Source organism: Phoenix dactylifera, chromosome 9 (assembly GCF_009389715.1).
Source record: "Phoenix dactylifera cultivar Barhee BC4 chromosome 9, palm_55x_up_171113_PBpolish2nd_filt_p, whole genome shotgun sequence".
Taxonomy (NCBI): Eukaryota; Viridiplantae; Streptophyta; class Magnoliopsida; order Arecales; family Arecaceae; genus Phoenix; species Phoenix dactylifera.
In genome coordinates, this window is record NC_052400.1 from 2,180,853 (window position 1) to 2,200,711 (window position 19,859).

General features: G+C 38.6%; 2 protein-coding genes across 3 annotated transcripts; one reads left to right on the top strand and one right to left on the bottom strand.

Annotated features, from left to right (window-relative positions):
- The first annotated feature begins 1,379 nt into the window (after positions 1-1,379).
- LOC103713127 (AIG2-like protein D) lies at positions 1,380-8,695 on the top strand. The gene is made up of 5 exons (XM_008799943.4): positions 1,380-1,624; positions 2,531-2,603; positions 5,421-5,513; positions 6,525-6,608; positions 8,374-8,695. The coding sequence occupies exons 1-5, from the start codon at positions 1,461-1,463 to the stop codon at positions 8,494-8,496; spliced, it is 537 nt and encodes a 178-aa protein (XP_008798165.1). The 5' UTR covers positions 1,380-1,460; the 3' UTR covers positions 8,497-8,695.
- A 305-nt stretch (positions 8,696-9,000) lies between these two features.
- On the bottom strand, positions 9,001-19,392 carry LOC103713126 (auxin response factor 19-like). 2 transcript variants are annotated; one of them, XM_008799942.4, is made up of 14 exons: positions 18,898-19,392; positions 18,701-18,813; positions 16,456-16,554; positions 16,295-16,351; positions 15,856-16,011; positions 15,667-15,751; positions 15,245-15,335; positions 14,514-14,678; positions 14,272-14,394; positions 13,917-13,992; positions 13,665-13,803; positions 11,186-13,035; positions 10,247-10,437; positions 9,001-9,658 (listed from the first exon to the last, which is right to left on the bottom strand). In XM_008799942.4, the coding sequence occupies exons 1-14, from the start codon at positions 18,941-18,943 to the stop codon at positions 9,460-9,462; spliced, it is 3,390 nt and encodes a 1,129-aa protein (XP_008798164.1). In that variant the 5' UTR covers positions 18,944-19,392; the 3' UTR covers positions 9,001-9,459. The 2 variants fall into 2 exon arrangements, with proteins under 2 accessions (XP_008798164.1, XP_008798163.1); XM_008799941.4 differs by having other exon boundaries at positions 18,701-18,828.
- Positions 19,393-19,859: the final 467 nt, after the last annotated feature.

The window sequence follows — 19,859 nt, forward strand, 5'->3', positions numbered from 1 at the left end:
TTATTTTTTTTCTTGATAAAACAATTGGCTTTATTTTAGTGAAGCTATTGTCACTGCCTCAGCCTCTTATTTCCATGGTACAACAGCATCTTCTCTTCTCCCTTTATAATTAAAGTTGCAATGTCCGCATAGCGAACTATGAAGTAGTGAAAGGTGTTCGAAGCACCTTGATGTCTAATTTGCTACCGAGCAATGCACATTATTGGCTTAATAACAAGCTTGCTCAAGCTTGGTTCAGGTGATAAAACAAGCTAATGTTTAGCATATGCTGTCAAGCTTGGCCTGCAACGAATTTCCATTTTCCCATAATACGTGTGCCTTGCGTGGGGGCATATTGGATGGAATTTTGACAGTTGTGAAGCTCTTTCTCGACTTCTAAAATTGTTGCTGTTGGAATTTTGACAATTGTTGCTGTTGTAAGTTTATAAAGGAATGGTTTTTTTTTTTTTTTTTTTTGGAGGGGGGGGGGGGGGGGGGGGTGGTGGGGGAGTGTGCTTTTCTTAAAAAGGAGTTTTTAGAACTGCAGTGCTGGTATCTCTTTTTTTTTCACTTCTACGAAGATGTGCTACTATATATCCATAGAAGACGGTGAAAACTTTATATTCAATAAAGTTATGCATGTGATGCAATGCAGGTATAGGTATTATGATTTATTGGAGCACACCAAACTTTGCAAGAGCCAGCAAATTCATGCGCGAATATTTTAAAAAGCAAATATTTGATTTTATTGTACCAGAATGTAATGCCAGAACATATGCTTCTATGAAGCATTTTTGGCATATAAATAAAATTTTGGAGAGAACATCCTCTATAGAATAAACATTTTGTCGTCCTATTTTATCTTCAATTTGGTGTGGATGTTTGAAGTTTACTTCTGATGATCAAATTCCTCTTCAGTCTTCATATGATAAAAGAAAAAAAAGCACTCCTTAATTTTTTTTCCCTTGTGATATTCGGCATATACATGTGCTGAATGATAAGGATCTGAATGTCATGTCTTACGAGGGCATTTACATGTGTTAAATGGATCCAATAGTACCTAGATTCAATTTTGTATTTGAATCCAACTGGTTATGGATATAAATTCCAGCATTATCTATATCGTATAAAAGAAAAACATCAATAGATCATTAAATATCTCTTGCTGTTTGTAACCTTGTTTAGTCAAGACCTAAACTTCATAAGAAATAGATGGCAGTGTTAACACATCGCATCGTTGATTTGGTAGATCATAAAATCAATTATCCAATTGATATATGTAGTAACAATATTAATGTTTCTCAACTAAAAATAAATATAAATATAGATATTTTATTATCCGATTTATATCGGAACCTTTTTTGCCCTACGTACGAGGTATAAGGTCCAAATTCCAGCTTTCCCTGTTCTGATCCAAAAGTTCTCGCGTAAGGTGACGGCTCGACTATCCTATTGTCTTCTCGAGAGAGAGAGAGAGAGAGATGGGCGGCGAGGGTGTGAGCGTGACCGCCGTTGCAGCTGCTGCGGCCGCCTCCACTCTTCCTCTCCACAGCGTGTTCGTGTACGGGAGTCTGCTCGCCGATGAGGTGGTGCAAGTCCTCCTCAAGCGCGTGCCCTCCTCCTCTCCTGCCGTCCTTCATCACCAGTACCTCCTCCTCCTCCTCCTCCTCCTCCTTCTTATTATTAAGGTTAATCTTTTTTTTTTCTCCTCTTCTTCGATTGGCATAGACTATTTCATATGGACGCCGTCATAGAATCGATCGTAAGCCCCCGCCTATAATTCACGATGGAAACCCCTTCTTCTTGAATAATAATGAGAGGGAAAGGAGGAGTTCCCACTTTTCTTTTCTTTTTTATTTGTTGTTTTCGTTTTCCTTCAGTAAAGAAGATTAAAAGAAGAAGAGTACGTTGACGATGCGGCCGAGAATTAATATCAAGAAACTTCTGCTGTCGAACTCGGTTTGAATTCTGATCCTAGGTTTCGGATTTTTTTTTCTTTTTAATTTCCACGTTCTTGATGTTCTTGATTTGTATTTTGAGAACTCATGTTCTCCCACTTCTTTTCAATTCGTCGATCTTCATGATTTTTTTGTTTGGGACCATGATGCAATCAATCAAAACCCTTTTTCTTTGTCCCCTTGAGTCCAGATTTGCCTGCAGCTGGCCCAATGCCCCAGACAATTGAGGGAAAGAAAGTGACTGCACGGTTTTTTCTTTTCTTTTCCTTTTCAAGATTTTAAAGTGACGAATGCGTTGGTCGAACCAACAAAGTTCTTGTTTCTCCTGTTGCTTTTACTCGGATTTGCATGATATTTGGAAATTGGATGCTAATTTGCATGTAGAACCAGACAAATAAATAAATAGAGGGGCATGGGGGCCAAAACATTGGATACCATGACCTGATATACCAAGGACGCATATCCAAATTCAACTTCTGTTCTAATTTAATCATGTAGTCTCATTGTTCAGATAAGATGAATTCAAATCTCATATGCACACAAATGTTTACTGTGAAGTGGCAGTAATGTTGACATAAGCTTTATTCTTGCAGCCACAGGTTTAGTATTAAGGGGCGTGTTTATCCAGCAATTCTGCCTGTAGAGAATAAAAAAGTTGCAGGAAAGGTTGGTTAGAAGGGCCTTCCCTATCTAGTTGTTTCAGTTAAACTAACTGTTGGTGCTTTGCAGAAGTTCACCTCATAACTTAGTCTTCTTGCTGCTTAATATAATATCCGGCAGATGTTTATTTTTCAGCCTTTCGAGCGATTATGGATGAAGCATATTAGATGGATCATCAATTTAATCATCGAACTTTTTTTTTCCTGTACTCATCCTTCATTTGTTGATGTTGGGTATAGAAATCAAATCCTGATATGATTTCTGATGTCTCTTATCTCTATACTAGATGGATTATTTGTCTCTGAAAAAGGATGTTTCTTTGCTTCTTCCATAGTCAGAATACACAAATTATATATATATCTTTTTCTCCTATTCTATATATTGTTTGTCTTCGGTGTAGTTTGCTCTTGAAGTTTATGTATCCATTTTCCATTGTATAGTTATGAGATGCATCTCTTGATTCTTACTTCTCTTTGTCTGTTGGAAGCTGAGTTCCATATTTTCTTTCTCAAGCTTTGATTTTTCTGTAATTTTGAAGTTACCTCTGTCGTTCCATGTGAAAAATAGGATTATTTGTCAAAAGGAAATCATACAACACCTTTAGCTATTGCTTGGGTCGTAGAAGGTGCAGCCTTTTGCAAACCTGGTGAACAATTTCACCGTGAATTGAAAAGTTATTTTATACATTGCCTAAGGAGGACAGTAACTTTGCATATTCTTTTGCTAGAGAAGGTTATAGAAAACAAGCTTTTTTGGTTGGAAATAAGATGCCTTTATCTACCATTTTAAATCTATCTATCTAGATAGAAGTAACGATTTTATTCTTTGAATATGTACACTGCAAGATGGCTTTTGTTCTGTTACTTTCACTGTTTGATATGTTTCGTGTTTTTTTTATAATCCATTTTGATAGATTCTTAATTGAGATACAACTTATCTTCTCATCACTTACTCAGAAATTTTATTTTTCATGCTAATTGTTTTGGTCAATGTTTGTTTAACTTTGTGATCCTTCATTTATGTTTTAGATGTGCTTCAAATTATGATGGGATCAGTATGTAGCTTTTCTTCGGCATGGTTTGCCTAATGTTATTTTAGTGCCTGTCTGTTTTTGTGCCGATGTGGGCTGACGTATGTTCAAGCTTGTGTGCATACAGATGTTTGTGCATATGCCGCATGAGCTTGTTTATGCACATGTTTCATGTGGCTGTGCATCTGAATGGGTATGTATCTTTCCACAGTAAACCAAACATGTGTGCATTCATGGAATTCTGTGGCTGGGGGTGGTGGCTGACTTGTCTGGGCATGTAGTATGTTTTTGCATGTGTGTACATGTTATTGTGGGTGAGTGTGTATGCACCAATCACATTATGATTTCCTTCATTCATTTTTTTTCATATCTATGCCCTTTAAATTTTTTGTTGGAAATGCCCCTGGATTCCAGAACTAGTTGGCCATAGGATGTTGTGTGCTCAGGCTGTTCTAGCGGCCAAGGCCTGATAGGGCTATACTTGTCTATGAGGTGCTTTTCAGGGCCTGGCAAGTAGAAATTTGGTACATGTAGGATCACATTTTGACTGTAGATTTCAAATGACGTTCCCTGTTTTATCTTTCATACAGGGTGTGTGCACATTTTTAATTCTGATTCCACTGTCAAGATCTGAGACACATGTCTTGTTTCATACTTTCATTTACTAGGATGCACACAGCCCTACGTTTTGAATCCCTATGGATGTTTAAAGCAGCTGGTGCTTCTATTGTAACCAATCTATATCATTGGGGTTTGGTTTTTAGAAGGAGTCAGGCAGTGTCATTGCATGGGACCACTTCGTGAACTTAAATTGAGAATTTGAGAAATATTACCCTTGGAAACTCTGATTTGCGAGGTAAACCCCTTTGGGCAGGCATGACCTCGTTTACTATCTATGTCATCAGGGATATAGCTTACAGAAGTGCATAGTTTTAGCTTACTCTTTATAATGTGAGCCTACTGCCTAATATTACTCATGGAATGCCTAATCTGGATTAATCTGTGCTACATGAAGGAAATACAGATGTGGATATTTTTACATGCATATATAAGTGTATACGTATGTATGTATACGATAAGCCAAATTACAAGATGATTCAAAACTTAATTTTTCAGATGATTCAAGATGATTCAAGAGAATTACCTATATGGTGGATCGTTTATAGGAACTTTTAGAAATTAGAATGTTAAGTCATTTACTGAAAATTATGACTGATATTCTCATTTAATGCCAGACTGTGTTTGAAATCTGAATACCACCACCACATAAGAGTTTTAAAAGTCTGATTCTCCTGGAACGTATTCTTAGACAGAATTATTGGGCTCCAAATGATAATGATTTGGTTAATGTCATGAGAAATGACACCTAAAAAGAGTGTCAAGTGGAAGTTCAATTCCGCAGAAGTTGGAAGATGCTTATTTTACAGCAAATCACAAACTATCTAAAAAACTTCTGCTATAATTTTACCATTTTTCACTATTTACTCGATGGTTGATCATCTAATTTACTTTGTCTGTTGGCCTGGTTGCACTCCACCTGATGAACAAGGTTGTGAGTTAAAGAGGTTCTTATTTCTTCTACTTTGCTTGATGTTTGGGGTTAAAAATGTGATGAAAACCTAGAATCATGCAATATTAGAAAAAATAAGATTTTTTTTTTTTTTTTTATGTTTCACTCTTTCTGCCCCATGGAAATTAGTTTCTACTCATCAACTTACAAGCACAATGAGATGCATAATTTTCTAGCTCTCCCCTGATATTTGATTATGGTCTAATGAATTTCTTGCTTACAGGTTCTTCTAGGAATTACAGATCGCGAGTTAGATGTCCTAGATACATTTGAAGATGTGGAGTATGAGAGAAGAGCTGTTGAAGTCTCACTGGCTGTAAGTTGGTTTGCATAATATAAAAAAGTATAATTTAGAATTTAGACAATGTGGAAATAGAGCTTTTTATATACAAGCTTACCCTTGGCGTCAATGTGTCATCAACACAACAAACAAACTTAGATAATTGGAAAAGGAAGTATGCTTATCCTATATGTAGTTCCAATATGAAGTCTGATGGGCTCTTTCAGATTGGAGAAAGAAATATTTATTATGATCTGGTAATGAGATAAGCATGTTTGCTGATTTAGCTTCACTGTTAGTTGTATCAATATATTCAGTGTTTATCTTGCTTATACGGGTATCTTTCTGTACATATGCAGCAGGTGCAGACTGATGCACATGTACCTGCAGGCACATGCCACACAAACACAACCATAACCATCAACATTTGTTTCAACTACATGGGGTTGATCTATTACCAATTAACTCTTATTAATGCTACCTCCAATGTAACTCCAAGCCTTCCTCACAAACTTCATTGTTGATCAAATCTTCCCTTTTTCTGGTCCTTTGGCACAAAGTTTAATACGTATCCTTGTTATGGTGGTTTTAGATCTCTCTCACAAATGATCATGCAATCAGACCATTCTGGTCAATTTCCATCTTTGGTGTCAGTTGTACTACTTCTGCATCTCCTCTAATGCTTGCACTTCTGATCATATCCTTCTTAGTACTGTGACACACTTCTTTTTGTCAAAATTCGTATTCTGTCATCTTCATAATATATGCCAAGTCTTTCTTGTGGCACTTCTAATCATATTCTTCTTAATATTATAACTCTTTTTTTTTTTTCAAAATTCTTAGTCTTGTCATCTTCATAATATATGCCAAATCTTTCTTTTAGAGGAAATTTGATGACTAGCATTTTTCTTCTAGGACATGTTTTACTCTGAGAGAGATGATGGCTGTGTTCATTTGAAAAAAAAAAATAACTACTTTCGGCAGAAGCTATTTCTTTCTACAGCCTTGTGCTTTTTAATTTCTAGAAGAGATGATTTTGTATTGCAGGATACAGCAGAGAAATTACTTGCTGATACATATGTTTGGGGTGACAACGATGACCCTAACTTGCATGGTGACTGGGATTTTGAGGTAAGCGCTCCTCTCCATCTGTTTACTTTATATAGTTGAAGCTACGTTTGTCTTGCAGATGCAGATGAATGCAAACAAAATAAATTTATCAAAGTGTCTTAGTATGCACGCATACAACATATAGACGTGAATGTGTAGTGTGTTCTTACTTCTCTTATGTCCCCTCTCTAACCTTAATGACAAACATGGATGTCTCTCACAATTGGACATAAGGACAGTATTGCTGATTTCTTCTAATTTCCTGTGTATTCTGATTCCATATATTTTCCTTCTGCTCAGCAACATTTTATAATATATTAAATTTAAACCAAAACTTGTTGTCCATTGAAACTTATCCATCCTTTAAAACGAGAATGACTATGTTTCAGGAAGCTATCTTGAGATATAGCTCTCTTTTTTCTTTTTCTTTTTTTTAATTCTTGGGGCCTGCTAGGGAGGGTGGGGAGGGGAGGGCTGGAGTGGGTGGGTGGGCAGGTTAAGAGAGAACCTTTTGTAAACATGATCTGTTACATTACTCATTATTGCCCTTTTTTTTGCCTTAAAGAAAATCCTTCAGGCTGAGCTCTCACTGGTGCCAGTCAGTGGTCTACTCTTGTCGATACAAGAACATGTTATATAATATTATTATACTATTATTATACTATTATAAATTACTATATTATTATATTATGAGATAGATTATCTTTCTCTCGAGAGAGGTATCTAGTCTACAAGTTGAAAATCAGTAGCCAGGCACCCAAATCAAAGATCTATATCGTACACCTTTAAAAATTACATATTTTAGCGATTTTATCCTATGTTTCAAGTAGACACAAAAATGGATGGTTAAAATAAAATAGATGGTTGTATCCAAAAAAAAGAGAGGTTAAAATGATATAAGACTATATTTTGCTGTGATTTAAGTATTAAAATCTGTTTATTTTCAATCTATATATGTTTTAATATATGTGGATAGTTTAGAGACCATCAAAATATATGATTTTTGGTTTATATATATTTTTAGTGGTATAGGTGAAGATCAACATTGTGGATCTTCGATTTGAGTGCTTGATAATTGATTTTGAATCCGAGAGTGGTAGTACCCTTTCTTCTCGAGACCAATGTAGTCCATTCCTTATATTATCATATTGTTATATTTTTTTATAAGTTATTATATGTTGATATTTAGCTTTTAATAATGCTTTGTAGCAGCCGGAAGCTGTTTAGCCAAAAAAAAAAAAGCTTGTTGTATTCCTTCATCTTTTGGTGCCAGACCAGTTTTGTGCTATATATAAAAAGTTTGTACAGCATGTTCGCGCAGGTGGTCCGTAAATTGGATTTTTTATAAAATAATTAGGATCGTAACTACCTTTTTTTATACAAATGGGGGTAAATGTGCCAGGTTGGCTGGTTAAGCCCAAAGACTTGACTGACCCATGGGCTGGAGTCAGCATTAGTTGGTCAATGCTCGATGATACAAAACAGAAAAGGTTTATGTATGATGTTGAAGTTTTTTTTGGCACTTATTTTACTAGTTCATCAGAGTGCATGCACATTCAGGGGAAGTGATCTTGCTTTGTCAGGAATATATATTGCATCCTGATAAGTGTTGTCTGGTGAATGTTAAAAAGCTTGGTTTTATGAGAGGCATTTTTTTTTGGCATGAATTTAGATTTGTGCGTGTCCCATGTCAGTTTTTTGATCTAATAACTTTTGTGCTCCTGCTTCATTATCACTCGTATCCTTGGATCTTCTAACTTTTATATGGTCCTACCGTGTTGCCAAGGAATGGAAGCGATTGCACATGAAGGATTTTCTTGCAATGACAATGGGTTTTATGGAGGAGCTGGAACAACCTGAATCAAAGACAAGGGTGGCCACATATGAATCTTATTTTCAGCAGGGATGAGATAAATTATTATTTGCGTTCAGAAGTATTTTGGTATCAATTCTATTCTTTTTATGGAATAACCGATAAGTTTGAAGAAGACAACCGCTTCATCCTTACTAATCTGCTAAGTTATTTCAGTCTTAATCTGTTTTTTAATTGAAAATTATGTTACCGATGCATCATTATTATGTCATGCAGCTTATCTGCTATTAGGCAACTTCAAGAGTCAAGATTTTTTTTTTGGGTTGCCATGTTATAGACGGAGTTCAAAGAGGGTTGTTTCTTCTTTTCATGTAGTCGATCGAGTTTAACGGGGGAAAAGTGAGATATCAATGCACGGAGCAATTCTCACGGTATAGATGTTAAATGTGATGATACTTTTAACAGCCCAGAGCCAACGTCTTGTACATACTCTTCACAAGCATGTGTCTAAAGATCCCGAAGTGACCTGGGACTAAGTTACAGAATTCTCAGTTTATGACGAGATCGCTGCCTTTATCGATATTCTTAAAACAATAAGAGTAGCCAATGGTTTGCATAAACAATAAACATAGATATCTATATGTTCCCACTTAATTTTCGATACCCAAAATCACCAAATCAGCACATCTTGTTTAGTGAGAAACTACATATATACACATAAGAAAAATCTTGAAGCTTTTGCATCCAGAAAGGTCAAACAGAAATCAACTAAACAAAAAGATTGCACTTCTGAAACCAGCCCACTACTTACAAGTAAATGGACAATTAGGATTGCTCGTCATCAGAATCACTCTTGCTCATGCATCCTTCCGCAGTTGCTCTTGCCCTCGAGACCGCTCGCAATATCGGCAGGGCGTTCTGGAGGTCAAGACCCTGAACCTCGCATTGTCTTTCCGAATCAACGATGGTCACAAACATGGCTGGGAGGCAAAAAGGCGTCTCCCCGGCCGCTACGAGCCTAAGTTTAATGTATTGCATGACCATCAGACACAATCTGGATCATTCCAGATGGTCGTACGATCCAGCTGAAGGGTTGCCGGAGTTTCGGTCACACTGACCCCTCCATGCATTTCCACCATCTGAACTGCTGCAGGCTTGATTCGGAAGGATGTTGTTCCCCAGATCACCATCCAAGCTCATCTGTTGGACTTCTTGCGGGGACAAAATCCTGATGTACCGCACACAATTCACAAACTCCCTGTATACATTAAAAAGCAAGCATCAGATGATTGTGCTTTAAGTCTAAAACAAACTGGTTTTCCCATGTTAAAGAAAATTATGGTTTTCATTTGCCCCAGTAGACTGACAGGTGGGAGGTGATAAAACTAGAAAACAGTAACACCTATTTGTGTAATTTCAAATTGTATGGTTTTGACTGCTGTTTCCAATTTTACCTGTATTTCTCCTCCCAAACCACTCCTTGGCCTATTTGCCATGCCCAGACACCTTCCTATTGACTGTACTCACTCCGTTTTTTCCGTGCATGATTGGATTGTTAATCAAGCGAACCATTTGTTGATCTTTTGAAGTTGCCTGGTACTATTCAACATGACATCTTTTCTGCTTGCGTCCAAGCAAGAATCCTTGATGCTCAATCATACATCACATTTTAGATGACTACAGTTTTGAATCTCATTTCTTCTAGTTTACCATAAAAAGTTTTTCCTAGACCAATGATGGCACTTGGTTCCCATAGTTCATTGCCTAAGAAATTGTAGCGTGCGTTGGCATTATTTTCAGGAAGTAAATGAAAAAACTTTAACAAGCTAAAGATGTTTAAACTTACTCCCATGGATCATCTCCCACAAGTAAAACATCGCTCTCATGATCGACATAAACTAGCTTCCACCCAATTCTTTGCCGATCCTCAAGCTGCCCCTCTATACTGAACATTCGAGCAAGATCATGTTTCAGCTCATCATAGCCTGAATAACGGGCAATATCTATTGATCTGCCTACAGCACCACGCTTGTGGACCTACACACAGATATCTTATGTTAGGCTGGTAAAGAAAAAAGAAAAAGAACAAATGGAATACAACTATTCAAAGGTAAGGCAGAAATATTTCAGCAGCAAATTAGTAATTAGTATAACTAAGCATGTGACATATAATCCCAACAATGCCAACCTGCTTAGTAAATCAGCTCGTGTTAAAATGGGATATATGCCTAAAAGGGAAGATTGTTCGTGCTTATTTACAATATTTCACCAAATTAATGATAATAATCATATCAGAACCCATAATCTTGCAGATACGCTCTAGTTTTCCAACTTTTAATTCTTCTTGGAAATGCTCTAGTTCTACATTTTAAACACCATGTACAGCAAATTCTTCCTTTACACGAATACTTTTGGTGTCAATATATAGGCCAACTTTTGAGTTCTATATCATATATTTCTGTATGGAGTTGCATCTAGAACATATGAATCCACCACCCAATTCTTAGCATATGCTACAAGCAGCATATTGGCCCCACCATTTATTGTACTAGTCTTATCTCGTGCAGCCATATCGTGCATGCCTTATAGTAAGACTGACCATTAACTCATTTAGGTTTTGAGTTTGATCAAATTATGAATATGATAATTTTAAACATCCATACTATTTGTTAAACTAGTTCTCCAAATCTGCTTTGTGGATCCTAGTGCCACATAATCAAGCTCAGAGAAGCGATGTTTTTTTAAGAATTAAATTTCTAAACATTGTAAAGTTGAAACCACAAACCTTGGTGTAAGTCCTCATTCGCTGAAGTGGTGGTGCGGGTGCCCAAGAACTTCTGTTCAAGAAGCTGCCCTCATTGACCGTGGAATCAATAGAATTGAATGCCACGTTTGGAACCCCAAATGACTGCGAGACCATAGATGATGACAACTCCTGTTGAGTATCTTTTGAGGTGCTGGGATTAGTAATCACATTTCCTGAGATAAGATTCTGGTACTTTCCTGAATTAATGCTGTTTGCCAGCAAGGCATCAGTAGTTAGAGGTATGCCTAATGGGCCATCTATGTTAACTCCAAAAAGGACATTATTTCTTGGATCTGTGCCCTGGACCTCACTGTCTGGAGGCGCATCTCCGAACATGGATGGCTGATTGAGAGAAGAAAGTGGGAAGCTTTGTTGTAAAGGCCCATCAGTCTGAGAAATGCATACTGAAGTTCCTGAAGAGGTTGTGTCCAAATAATCCATCTGTGCTGCATTGCTTATAAATGTTTGAGGGGCAATGACTCCCTGAGTTTGCACCTTGGAAATTGGAGTTGAGGCCTTCACATTGTTTATAGGTTTGGGCAACTCTGTGGCTATATTGGGGGTTGCTGCTGCAGCTTCAAAGGAGTTATGACTCAAAATTGTCACAGCTGACTGAGATGTCTTATCCGTTGTCATTGTGCTGGGGTGGTGGCTCCTATTTAAGATCAACTGAGGAAAAACAACACCATTATTCGTGGAAGGTGAAGTGGAGCAAGATGGGACGTCTTCTGTAAGCCCTGACTGTGCTCCTCCAGCTGCCAACAAAGAGCTGCCAGTTGTTGGGAGGAGATTGGTCTTTGGTGTTGGAGGAAGCACTGCACCATTCAACTCAGAAAGTACAACTTGCTGCTGATGAAACTTTTGCTGGGACTGTTGAGGCAAGGGTTGTGACAGCCGCACAGCTTGTGAAGTAGTTTTTGCGCATTGTTGAGAGAGCATGTTTTGCTGCGTGAGTGAATGTGAGTTAGCTAATTGATGTGGTCCTTCTGAATGTGGTTTCTGCTGCTCTTGGATTTGTGGCAGTTCAGGATGTTGCGCTGTGGGCTGTGATAATGTCTGCTGCTGCTGCTGGGGCTTCTGTAACAGCTGCAACTGAATCTGATGGTCTGTTAACTGTAGTTGTTGATTTATATGGTTGGGAAGCTGAACAGGCATCCTATTTTGCTGCTGCTGAAACTGGTGCTGCTGCTGTAGCTGTTGCTGATGTTGTTGTTGATGTTGTTGTTGATGCTGCTGCTGCTGCTGCAGGAATAACTGCTGATGTTGTGGCTGGTTTTGTTGCATACTTGTTTGCAATGGCTGATGGCTCTGGATCACAGGCTGTTGCTGCTGGACTTGAGCCTGGACCAGTACTTGAGGTTGTATGATATTGGACTGGGTTTGGTTCAAGGGTAACGATTGGTTAACTAGTTGTTGCCTTTGCTGCGTACCAACATCTTGCATTTGTTGTTGAGGTCTAGTAACAACGCCTAATTGGTTTAGTGGGACAGACACCTTTGAAAATTGATCAAGTTGTTGGTTTTGCTGAGGCAGCCTAGCAGCATTGAATTGAATGTTATTCTGCTGCAAAAACGGGGCCTGCATACCCAACTGCCTTGAGAGATCAGTTGCTCCAGCGTTTTGTATAGCAGGTGCAGTTAAGGACCGCAGGTAATCAGTCTGCATATTTGAATTAGCAGGTGGCGCATTCTGCTGCATGCTCATCCACTGAACTAAGCTCAGTCCAGGCATTACAGTGTTCTGAGTTTGAGAGTCCTTTCTGCAGATCTCCTCGCTAAGCCACGGCATTGCCCTCTTAAAAAGATTTTCCATATCTGATGATTCATCATCTGCAGGAGTGATCACGTTAGTCAGAAATCTAGTCTAGTCAAAGTAAAAGCACCATATCAAGGTTCGTTGTTTCGATATCAGACTTCGTACCAGTGCCACACTAGCACAATATCAGTACGGTATGGTATGGATTTTTTTGGTATATTGAATATCGGTACGCCACTCATACCGGATACTGGTACCAAACGGGTATGGTACGGTATGCTCTGTACCGCTCGGTTCGGCCCGATACAGCATACTTTGCGCCAGATAGTTCATTTACTACTCAGAAACCCTACTTCAATAATCAGAACTTGCCAATTGATCATGAAGTCTTGTTCAGAAACTAGAACCATGGGCTCTGCACCTCAACCATACCTTACTCTTTACAAGCAAGCAGAAGAACCATGAAATTTGAGTTTTCTTAGGCTATGCGTCTCTTTCTTTTTTTAAAAAAAAAAAAAATCTGATGCCATAAGCCTAGTTGCATATTTAAAAGTGCCAGTTAAGGTGGCTGCTATGAGGTTTGTTTTGTACACTATCTGGCAAGAAGCTTGATAATGTTTGAATCACATGTGTTTCTGCCATGATCTAAATTGAGTACTGCTAAGACTTGCCATCATCATATATCTCATCATTCAACATGTACCTGGGATTCCTGGTTGCCTAGGACGTTTTGGTCTGAAAAATGGTGGCGGGCAGATGAAGAAAGGAGCTAACACAGGTTCAATCTCCCAGATGGAGACCCTATTGCGCCTCTCACCAGCTGCAGATTCGTCCCACCCTACCTGTTAAGCAACATCAAACTGTATTAAATGGCAATACATTAAAGAAACGGTTAGTAAAATTATTAGTATGCAAAATAGTACTACATTAAAAGTCTAATAATGCAAATAATTACCTGTAAATTGCACCACTGTGAGTTCTTCCACCTCACAGGATCTAAATCACTAATACCAGTGATTGTACCCATATACCTGCAGATATAAGACTAAATTAGTCTCCATCATTTTTCAACTTGACCAAATATCTTAGAGGTCTGTGTTGTGTGACATATCAAGGTAAAGCTAAATGCAACACTTAGTTTTCAATTTGTTAGCAAGTTTGGTTTACTAGGAAACCAGAAAAAAATGATGTTTTAGTTAGAGCTTAAACCTGGTACTCGTATTGACTTTAGATGGTTCATTTTTGTCTCTCTCGCAGTCATCATGATTATTTAGAAAATATGGTATGAGCAGAAACCAGTATGAGCTAACCTTCTTGTTCCTGATTCTTCGGTTTCAAACAACATTCGAAAGCGCATGCCTAGGGATATTTGGTTATTATACACTGCTTTCTGGTACTTGGCAAAAGGAACAACAAATTCTGAAGGACTAGCCCTGCAGAAACAGGCTACTTTAAGCCATCAACACATGCAAGAAATACAGCTTACAGAAAGATAAATGATTGCCTATTTGCTCCAATTGGCAAATATATAAAAGAAATGGAAACCACAAACCTTGGGTTGTAAAATACAGTAAAGGGGCTGTTGTTTGCAGCGGCGTGAGCTGCAGCAGCAAGAATCCCAATATGCATGCTATCGCTTGACAGGACCGATGATGAAATGTTAGTAGGTTGCCTGTTAGCACGTCTAATGCCCAAGAGAAGCTGCTGTTTTTCATCCCTGAACACAGATAGGGTGGAGAAAAATACATGACTTTGCTGCCCAAAATCTACTTCTACTGGAATAAAACTGCTCATCAAATATACATAGTGAAGCCAAGTGTCCAGCTTTGTCCAAATTATTTGTGCTTGGCATAATATACATAACAAAAATAGGGAATAAACAGAACAAGAAGAGGAAAGGGGGATTAAGTTTATATTTGAGTTGGTGCAAAGAAAGAAACAACCACCAAGTTTCATTTCGGATTTAAAACCTCACCAACTTCCATAATTTGTACCTATTGGAATAATCTGCTCATATGACATACATACCCTAATCATAACCACCCAGCTTTCTCTGAATTACTCAATGTGGCATAATATACGTAGCATTCAAATTGTCAAAAGAATAATAAGAAACAAGCAGGGGAAAAGGGGATTATGTACAATTAGAGAGGGAGAGAGAGGGGGAGAGAGAGAGAGAACATGGATTTCCATTTTTTGGACTAAAAAGTTTACCAACTTGACTGCATAAAGCTAGATCATCCTTTACAAATAAACAAAAAGGACAATGTTTGGTGAAATTACCTAATAAACAAAACAGAGTCGCCAGCAAAAAGCCTCTTTCCACTCACAAATAAGCTCCAACCAGTTGTCAGTAAGTGTCTTTTAGGCTGACCTGGTGTCAAGCAGAAGATGACAAATTTGTCTTTACGGAATGTAAAGTAGAAATAAGATGTTTATGCACAAAAGTAAAGCATGCATGAGTCAATAAGCACATACACAGCAAGTCATAATCTATGATGAGCGTTTAGATTGCATGCCGCTAAAACAAATAAATATGCAATTTTATCAAGTGAGGATCGAGTATAACAAGAATTTGGTAAGTTCACCTTAAAAATTGTAAGATTCAATATGGATCAGATTATTTAGATATAAACCTTACAAGCATAGTTGTAATGTGAACATAAATCTGAGCTAAACTTTGCTTGGGACTTAATGGCTAATACCTCGATAGATATGGCGGAAGGTCCATACATTATCATGCAAGTCCCGTGCCTGCAGTTCCTGGGCAGGTGGTTGCATTGAAAAGTCCTACGCAGTACAAAAAAGATAATGCAGATAAAAGGATAGTTCAAAAAGCACCAGGAAGCTAATGTCATTTACATGTTATATGTTTGACTATCAAATTAACTTACAAGAGGAGGAAAGATCTTTTCTGCTGCACGACGGGGCACAGAAAAACCTCCATGAGTGCTTGTATCACTTGCAGTCAATGTTTTACAGAAGAATTCTGTCTGCATTCTAGTCTGTTTTAGTGCAAGTTCTGAGGCCTGTAATGCGTCCTTGTCATACTGGCAGAAATAAATAAATAATTAAAAAATAAGAAAACTTGACTAGAAGGTTACACAATACTTGGCAGAGTTTAAACAGTAATTAGTACAATGTTGATAGAAACACAATGTAATCAAGGATACCAGGCCGTTGAGGTGCACAGCATCTTGCTGTTGAATCACTAGATCATTAGTTAGACCTCTTTCTCCTTTCCTTTAGAGGCAAAAGTTCCATAGAATTTTTTTTGTCTTTTTACCCTCGAAAGCATGACAGAAGCAACAAAATGTGGAGGGACGAACTTACTGTGCTGACCGGCTGGAGTGTCATTTGAGCATATACTTCATCTGTCTCTGGATCCGCCTAGAGATTTGCACAAACATGCAGAAGATCATGTCAAAGGCGAATGGAAAATGGAAGATGTTATGCATCTTAACTAAAAGAAATATAGCAAATAAGTAACATACATGCAGAGTAACATTGTGAAGAAGGCATATCAATTTTGATGGAAGATTTGGATAGTTCGGAATGTGAGCATCAATATCCTTCTGCATAGAAGCCGCAACCTGAAAATGCAAACATGTCGGTCTAAGCAATATATCTAATCATTTATATTTTATTAGCAGTTTTTGACACTAATAAATTGTCGAAGAAAAATGGCAATCATAGGTATGGTTTTTAATAATAATAAAAAAAAACATCCAGTTGGCTCCAAGGTTCTGCAAGGTGTGATGTAATAATATATTAACATATACCATTATTTTTTTCTATCAAGCAAAAACTTACAACACAGCCAGATGCATCAAAAAAATAGTAAAGCAATTCAATGATCTACACAGCTATGGATGACTACGAGGTGGATTTTGAATGGTAAACTTTTTGATTCGAGTCTATATGGATTTTCTTTTCCACAATATCAGTCAGAGCATCTGATTTAAGTTATACTAAACATCCTCCCCATCCATCCTAATCTGATAACGTTATTTTGCATTAATATAACCAGAACTATACAACTTCAAATTCTCAACAAGCCAAAATCCTCTGACTGACAAAAAAAAGGACCAAAATCAAAAGAGCGTCGATATTAAATATATCGATCCCATTTGTCATAAGGCATTTAGGACATGTCATAAACCCAAATTAAAAAAGTAAACAGAGAAGTAAGCCAGCATAATTTTGATATACTAAAAAACAAATTATATCAAATCAAATCCAGAATGAGGAGAACAGCACACCAAATTAGGCAAGTGTAGTATCATCATGTTTCTGCTTACATCCAGATTCATATTTTGTCTAGGTTTGTCAATTATGTTGGGGTATCAAGGAAAGTCTAGAGGAGAGAAACAAAACAAATTACAAATGCTGAAACTGAAAATAAATGGAAATATTTCGATTTTTATTCATGATTTGATTGAGGAGATGGATATCCAAAATTAATTAGAAAGAAATCATGCTGCATTTTGCAAGTTTGTAAAGCTCAACCAGGAGGCCATCATATATAAATGAACAGGCTGCCTACCGCATTCTGCATGGTATTTTCCGATGCATGCATGGATGGCACATCCGACACCCTAAAACAGGGCTACGGTAGTTATCCAATCCTGTTTTTGCATGATGTCCAGGCATCACTGTCTGGCTTCTTGGGCCATCTTGGGAAAACCAGTCACTAGAAAAAAAAAAAATTTTTGAAAAAAAACTTGCAAGATTCTATTTTTGTCTAATTGCAGGTACTACCCATCATCAGATTATTAGCCAGCATAAGATAATTCCAAGTTTATTCAGATGGAAGATACAAGGATGCGCAGCAATCCATGTTGCTTGTTCTCGACTATACACACGTAAAGAAAACAAGTAAAGGGAGGGAAAAAATGAAGGGGGTAAAAAGCACAATAAGAAGAATGATTGTGGGGAAAAATCTTTTGTAAAGCCTGGTAGATCTACCGAAAAGGAAAGGGACTTTATTAAGCGCGCAAATATGAATATCCAACAACGGATGGAAAGTGATTCCTACCAAGAAAGAACAAGGGATTTTATTTAATGCCAAATTTCTCAAAATCAATCGCTCAATCAACAAATTCCAAGTACCCCAACTGCATTTTAGTTATAGATACAACTCCAATCTCTTTTTCAGCTCATAATCGCGGACATACTAAAACTAACGATATTCGGTTGGTTTTATCTCAGATTCCGCAGAAGTGCTCATCAAATTTCGCCCTCTTGAACCCAGAAAAATGCCGAGAAGGAATCTGGGGGAGAAAAATCATGAGATAAATTTCAAGAAAACTGAATAAAAGCATATGATTAGGGACGAAAAAGAAAAAAGAAAGAATTATTGTCAAGAAAACTGAATAAAAGCATATGATTAGGGAGGAAAAAGAAGAAAGAAAGAATTATTTTCAAGAAAACTGAATAAAAGCATATGATTAGGGAGGAAAAAGAAGAAAGAAACAATTATTTTCAAGAAAACTGAATAAAAGCATATGATTAGGGAGGAAAAAGAAGAAAGAAAGAAAGAAAGAAAGAAAGAAAGCAGCATATAGTTTATTTCGGAAGAAGCAAAAAGGGGTAAATAAGATAGGAGAGAAAAGAACAAGCAAGAAGTGCGTCATTGACTAGTTTCTTGAAGCAAGAAATTTCCCGGATATCTTTCGCAGGAAAAGAGGAAGGAAGAAAAGTCGGGTGCAGAATAGGAAAGACGGGTATAAGATATACCTGCTCGCTGTGGCCCTGGGCGAAGTAGACGACGAGGCTCCCCACCGGCGGCAGCGTCACCAGCGGCCCCGCGCACGCGTACCATAGCTCCGGGTTTATCGTCTTCCTCTCCCCTGCGCCACCCACCACTTCCCGTCACGCGTGTCAGTACCAGATTCCACCGCCAAGAAAAAAGAAAACAGTGGGAGCTTACTCACCGTCGCAAGGATTCGCCGCTGGGGCGGCGCTCACGGTCCCCTTCATCGTCCGTCCTCCGGCGGCTCCGCCGCGGTCACTCACCCTCCGGCCACCACCGATGACCGCCGCATGGCCGGCGAAGGCTCGGACACCGAGAAGAGCGGATCGATTCGAGCGGCAACTCCTCGGCCGGCGAGAGCGGCGGCCGAAGAGGAGAGAGGAGCAGGTCGGAGGGAGGGTGGGGAAACCAGCTCCGTCGGGCTCGGGGTCCAAGGTCCCGGTTTCCGGCGGGCGTGTCCGGGAATTCGGGAGGCAGGAACCCTGGATGGGGAGCCTAGCGGCGAGGGTCTCGGCCGTGGAGGGGTTATTCGCCCGACAAGAAAGAGACCAGGGGAGGAAGAGAAGACCGAGAGATGGGAGGAGGCAAGGTAAAAATAATAATAAGAAGAAGAGAAGGAGAGAGAGAGGGACAGGGAAATACAAGCGTGCTGGCCTCGGGCCTCTCGCTTTTTTGCACGACCGATCAGCAGCTGAGCCCGGGCAGTCGTTCGTATTTCCGTTTTAACCCCTACCTGGAAGGGGCCAACGTCTAAAATAACGTCCGTTTATACCTAACGGTTTCGAACGCCTCCCCTTTCCGCATCATCCGTAGCGGTCTTTGTTGCTGATGGCATGACATTTTCCTCAACAATTCAACTTTACAGAAAAACAATAATAATTTTTTCTGAATTCGAGGTGGGGATCGCATTGTGACGAGCACCCGTGCGACCTACTGGGAGCCTATATCCATAGGTAGTCCGTGTATTTCGAAAAATTAGTAAAGCTGCTCACTGGATTGTCCCATTTGCTGTTCGATACTCTAGGGCTCGTTTGGTTCGCGGAAAAAGAAAGAAGGAAAGTGTGGTCAACGAAAAAGTAATGATATGCCTCTTATTTGGTTGGAGTTTTCAAAGGAGAGAGAAGGGAAAGTTGTATTCCCATG